Raw genomic sequence first — 6,000 nt, 5'->3', positions numbered from 1 at the left:
GAATCATCCACTGGGAGACTCCCATGTCCAACGTTTAGATTCGGCCTTCTGGAACCTTGAGTTACCATGAAAGGTCTTGGTCGACATGATGAACTCAGATAGTCTCTCACCCTGTTCATTCCATTCTAGGCCATGGGTCCTGATATGGAGTTCTTCAGCTGATCTTCTTGGTCCTATCTTGGCATTAAAATCACCCACAATGATCTTGTAGAAGGTATGGTCTTCTTTATAAAACTTCTCCAGCTCCATGTAGAGCTTCTCAGTTTCTCCTTCATCATAATTGGATGTTGTGCATAGACAATGAAGATAGAAACTGCCGGCAGTGAGCCACATCTATTCAAATGTAAATGTTCGATTTGGGTTGTTATATATTTCAAGGATATATAACAGTATTTATATTCTAGGATATATAACAGCATTTAGTTTTTAACTTGCCTTCTTTTGCACTCATTTAATTAGTAATAGAAACATGTTTTACACAAAGTTGCCAGATATTTTTATTTTTCTTATTTATGATGTTATGTATTTTTCCTGTTTTTTATATTGTAGATTTGTTAGACTTAATATTTGTTAGACTAAATATTTAGGCATTGAACAGAAAATAATTATGCCTTATCTTTTGTTTTTTATTAGAACAATCTTTTATATTTCAAATAAACCTTTGCCTCCCAGAGAGCCCAACAAGCTACTGAGAGTATCCCATCTGCAGGGGTAGAGCCTGGCAAGCTCCCTGTGGCATATGCGATATGCCAAATACAGTAACGACAATAGGTCTCATTCCCTGACTCATAAGAGCCTCCAATCATTGGGAAAAGTAAGAAGAGGCTGCTAAAATCTCAGGGCTGGGAGAAATAGAGATGTTACTGATGCCCGCTTGAGTAAATCGAAGATCAGTGGGATGACAGTGATACAGTGATACAGTGAAATTAACATCATGGAGGTTTCACGTCACTATCCTCCCATTGTTCATCGATTTGCTTGAGCGGGCCCACTAAGTCTCCATTGTGAGACTTGTTGTTACTGTGTTTGGCATATCGAATACACCATGGGTAGCTTGCCAGGCTTTGCCGTGCAGGCGAGATACTCTTTATAACTTGCCAGGCTCTCTGAGAGGGACGGAGGACTCTCCCATCTTTAAACGCATGCAAAGCAAATGCCCTACCCACTGTGCTATCTCTCCAGCCCTTTTAAGTAAAAAAAAAATATGAAAAGTTTAGATATGTGCACTTAGAATGCATGCATATCTATGATGTATAAATCAGGATACACACAAAACATTCCCAGTTGATTTAATATGATCAAATTCCTGGCTAGAATAATCTCCTACCTAGATTAAAGAAGGAGTTGCTTATAAAATTTGCTAAAATTAGCATTCATTTCTTAGAGCAATTCAACCCTATACAGAATCTATAGGCTAATAATTCATAAATAATTCATTTAAATAATTCATTGCTTTATTGATGAAATTTCAGCAAATGAATTTTTTTTCCTTTCTGGGTCACACCCAGCAATGCTCAGGGGTTACTCCTGGTTTTGCATTCAGGAATTACTCCTAGCAGTGCTCAGGGGACCATATGGGCTGCCGGGGATCAAATCCAGGTTGTCTGCATGCAAGGCAAACGCCGTACCAGCTGTGCTATCGCTCTGGCCCCAAAAAATGAAATTTTGAACAAAAAAAATCAATGACCCATGGGAAAAAATCAAAATATTCGAATCTATTTATCTCCCCTATTGCTAAAGTCAAATAGGTAATTTACTAGATTTATTTTTTATTTATATTCTTTAAATGTTAGAGTCCAAAGAAGAGTCTCCCACAGGTTTTAATCCCCAGGAGCTCCTCCAGCTCTTTAAGACCAGGACCAACTGCGGTGTCTGCAAAGAGATCGCAAACAAGAGATGCCTTCTTTGTGATCTGCAGTTCACATGCAAGCAAAGCTATCTCCCATCTTTAAAGGCTCTTGACTTTTCCTAGAGCAGTCTGGAAAACATTCCTATCTGATGTTCTTCCAAAATTTTCTCAGTTCTCTGTCCTTTCACTTTTTGATGGGATATAAGAAAATGAAAGCTGTACTTGTGCTGGAAATCTGCCTTTAAGGTGAGTGTTTTCTTTGGACCACAGTTGTAGGACAATCTGATCTCTTAGAAGTGCCATTGATCTTTCACTCCATAAAGGCTGTAGGTACCAAGAAGAGTTTCAGAACAGTGAAACAGTGAAGTGGGTCATTGCATCTAAGGTCACAAAAAGGAACAAGGGGAAGGAGACCCTCCCAGGAGGCCGGAACTAGCCTGCCAAGTCCTGCTCTCAGAGAAGGACAGATAAGAGCAGGATTGGAGGGAGAAAAGCATCAAAACACTCCTAAGTGGGCAATGTAGAAATGAGGAGGAAACTGCTGAATAGCATGCTCCAATCTCTCTTGCACACAGAGAATGTCCTAGTGGATAAAGAAGGAGGAGTGTGATAGAATGCAGCAGTGTGCTCATGGGAGGGACACAGTGTGAAGGAAAGAGTAAAATAAAAATAAAACATCCCAGCCAACAAAAAGCAGCCTTGGATGGGGAGTAAAGCATATTGGGAGGTGGGATCACTTCTGCTATAAAATAGTAAGTCTCTCAGGACTTCATATTTCACTTCTCTGCATCTCCAATTTATTTGTAACATTAGGAGCTAGACCAGTTACTTGTCTAACACTCCTAGAATACTTTCTGTGAGTTAGAAAAATTTTGCTAATATTATTGTTGTTGTATATGTAAACCCAAGGCACAAAGAAGTGATTTCCACAGCCCTAAGCTGGCCATCTAACTTGAGGTCCTGTTGTCATCTGTCCTGTACTCAAGTGTCTCCATTCTGAGAAATCGCCCATGAAATACTGGCTACACATAATCATAGTCTCAGAACTACCAAGGGAAGCCTTTCAGAAGATATATGTTAAACTAAAGTTTTGTAGGGACTAAATGTTACGTTTGAGAGATAAAAATAGTAGGAAACAAAATTTGAGGTGTATGGACAAAAAGACAACCTATTTTATCACTCAAGCGAGGAAGTCTACTTGATGCTCATAACTAAAACAGTAGACTGCCAATTAGGATAGAGACTTCCACAACCGTGCTATGAGAACAACCAGAGAGAATGAAAAATTTTAGGAGGAAAATACCCCTCTCCCAAAGGATGCTAGTTTTATTCCAATTTTTAGAGGACTAATTTCATAAGAATGAAGCTCTTCATGAGTAGTTGCATATGATAAGTCAGAAAAATAGGTGAAGTTACAAGGAACAGACTTTAATGTCAGAACAAGCTTGTTCTAACCACTAATATATCTAGTGGGAGAGCAACTTTCATGAAATCATCTATTAAAGGGGGTTAAATGAGTCTCCAAAGATTTATATGGTGGGTTGGCACTTTTAAGGGTTGGAACATTCCTGAGCTAGACTTGACAAATATTCCAGAATCTTGTGATTTCTGAATAACCCTCAGATTCCTCTACGATAATGGCCAGTTGTGAAGATATTATGGAAGCAATCAGTGGAGGGTTGAGCTCATACCACATAATGGTGGAAGGACAGCCTAGATTTCCACTATTTCTTAGCCCCCAAATTTCATATACCCATGACAAGGGAAACTGATATGTAAAATCTTTCAAACCATTTGCAATTATAGCTCATGTTAGGTTAACCAGGTTCAGTAGTTCCAAATAGGCAAGAACATGATGTTAGTCAAGACACGCACAATTTGAGTAAAATAATGCAGTTCTGAACAGATAACTCTTCATTTATTTTGTTTTTCTACAGTATATTTTCACAAGATAACTTTGAACATAAGTTATTTCTGAGGACTAAGACTACGTGACAGGATTAGATGAGGAGGGGCTGTGAGTGAAGTCTTGATTTAGTGCTTAATGTATAAGTATTCTTGATGTCCAAAGTATTTAAGAAGACAACTGATAGAAGCAACTTACACAAATAAAAATTTCCTCAGATATCTTTGGATTGGGGCATTTCTTCTGCACCTTCGCATGTATCTGCTTCTCTCACATTCTGAACAGTGCCCTTCATTGTTTGTTACATATTTTCTCATACCACCGATAACAGTCTTGTGCAGAAACACACTTCAGTGTTGTCAAATTCTTTTTGTTCTTTATTCCAGAAAGTCTAGCTCTATTTTTCTCTGACCAATGAAGAGGCAGAACCAGAGCATGATCACCGAGTTCATACTCGTCGGCTTTTCAAACCTGGGGGAGCTGCAGATCCTCCTCTTCTTCATTTTCCTTCTGGTATACTTGACCACGCTTACGGCCAATGCCACAATCATGACTGTCATCCGCCTAGACCGGGCTTTGCACACCCCTATGTACTTCTTTCTCTTTGTCCTCTCGTGCTCTGAAACATGCTACACCTTAGTCATCATACCAAATATGCTGGCTAACTTGCTTTCTGCAAGTCCAACTATATCTTTCTCTGGTTGTGCTGCCCAGCTCTATTTCTTTGTGGGCCTGGCCTGTACCAACTGTTTCCTTATTGCTGTAATGGGCTATGATCGCTATGTGGCCATCTGCAACCCCCTCAACTACATGCTCATTGTCAGCAGGACCACCTGCATGCTGTTGGTCTTGGCTTCCAGTCTTTGTGGTTTCTTGATCTCTGTGGTTGTCAATGTGCTGGTGTTCAGTGTCCCCTTCTGTTCTTCCAATCGTATCAACCACTTCTTCTGTGACATTTCCCCTGTCCTCAAACTTGGCTGCACAGATACACACCTGAAGGAGATGGTTATCTTTTTCCTCAGCATTCTGGTTCTGCTGGTTCCCTTTGTGCTCATCTTTATCTCCTACGTCTTCATTGTGTCCACCATCCTCAAGATCTCCTCTGCAGAGGGACAACGGAAGGCCTTTGCCACCTGTGCCTCTCACCTAACTGTGGTCATCGTCCACTATGGCTGTGCCTCTTTCATCTACTTGCGGCCCACATCCCTGTACTCCTCAGACAAGGACTTGCTGGTGGCAGTGACCTATACAGTGATTACCCCCCTCCTCAATCCCCTGGTCTATACCCTAAGAAACAAGGAGGTGAAGGTGGCGCTGGGAAAGGTACTCAGCAGGTATTCACTGCCCAAGACTGTGTGAAGCCTGGTGGAAAGCTTTCTTTCTAAAGGATGTATCCTGGATAGAATTTCAATTCAATTGAAATAACTGTCCCAAGTTCCTGGTCTCCTTGCCAAATACAGACATTGTAATTTCAAGTGACTGTCATCTTTTTATGTTAAAGTCTTTGTGTTCAGCCCATACCCACTCTATATCCATTCTATTGTTTGGTTTCCAGAATTTTCTGTGAATGTGGAGACTTACGGGAATTCAAACCATGTAATTTATTAATTGAAATTTGGTTTTTCTTAGATCTAAAACTGCCACTTTGATATTATTTTTATATGTCATTATCTAAGTGCTTCTTTATAATTTTGAGACTTAAGAAATATTTACAATAAATTAATTGCTTTATAGAAAAAAATAAGGCTTAACTTATCATGACCAGGGAGATATTTCAATTATCAGAGACACTGAAACCCATGTTTGATCCCCAGCACCACATGGCCCCTGAACATTGACTGGTATAGTGCTGAAGGACCTTGAGCACCACCACCAGCTCTGGTCTTGATGAGCCCAAGCATATCCTGTATGGCCCTGGTAGTTCCAAGAAGCTGAAATCTTGAGCATGAATCATCCAGTCTATATAACCAAGTATCTCCTTATTGGCCCCTGGGTTCCCTGAGCACTGTTTGGGAGGCCAAGGCCCATCTTCACCCCCACCCGCACACACCCACAAATAAATTTATTTATGAGTAAATGAGGAAGAACTTCAAGGTCTAATAGGCTGATAATAAATTAAAGAACCAAGACTTTCGAGTCACAAAATTCAGGTTTAAATTTGATTGGAATCCTTTTTAGCTAAATGCTATGATCCAAGTTTAACTTGTCTACAGCCATTATTACCATGAATCCAAGTCCCTTGTCC

The 6,000-nt window shown here is 40.0% G+C and overlaps 1 protein-coding gene across 1 annotated transcript; it reads left to right on the top strand.

Moving 5' to 3' along the window:
* The first annotated feature begins 4,169 nt into the window (after positions 1–4,169).
* Positions 4,170–5,114, top strand: LOC130042770 (olfactory receptor 10T2-like). Its single transcript, XM_056134966.1, has one exon. The coding sequence runs from the start codon at positions 4,170–4,172 to the stop codon at positions 5,112–5,114; it is 945 nt and encodes a 314-aa protein (XP_055990941.1).
* The last annotated feature ends 886 nt before the right edge of the window (positions 5,115–6,000 follow it).

Source organism: Sorex fumeus, unplaced genomic scaffold (genome assembly GCF_029834395.1).
Source record: "Sorex fumeus unplaced genomic scaffold, SorFum_2.1 ptg000109l, whole genome shotgun sequence".
Classification (NCBI taxonomy): domain Eukaryota; kingdom Metazoa; phylum Chordata; class Mammalia; order Eulipotyphla; family Soricidae; genus Sorex; species Sorex fumeus.
The sequence above is the reverse complement of the archived record's forward strand: the minus strand, read 5'-3'. Positions and strand labels throughout refer to the sequence as shown.

Coding starts and splice junctions, on each gene's coding strand:
- LOC130042770 (XM_056134966.1), top strand. CDS start 4,170: ATGAAGAGGCAGAACCAGAGCATGATCACCGAGTTCATACTCGTCGGC.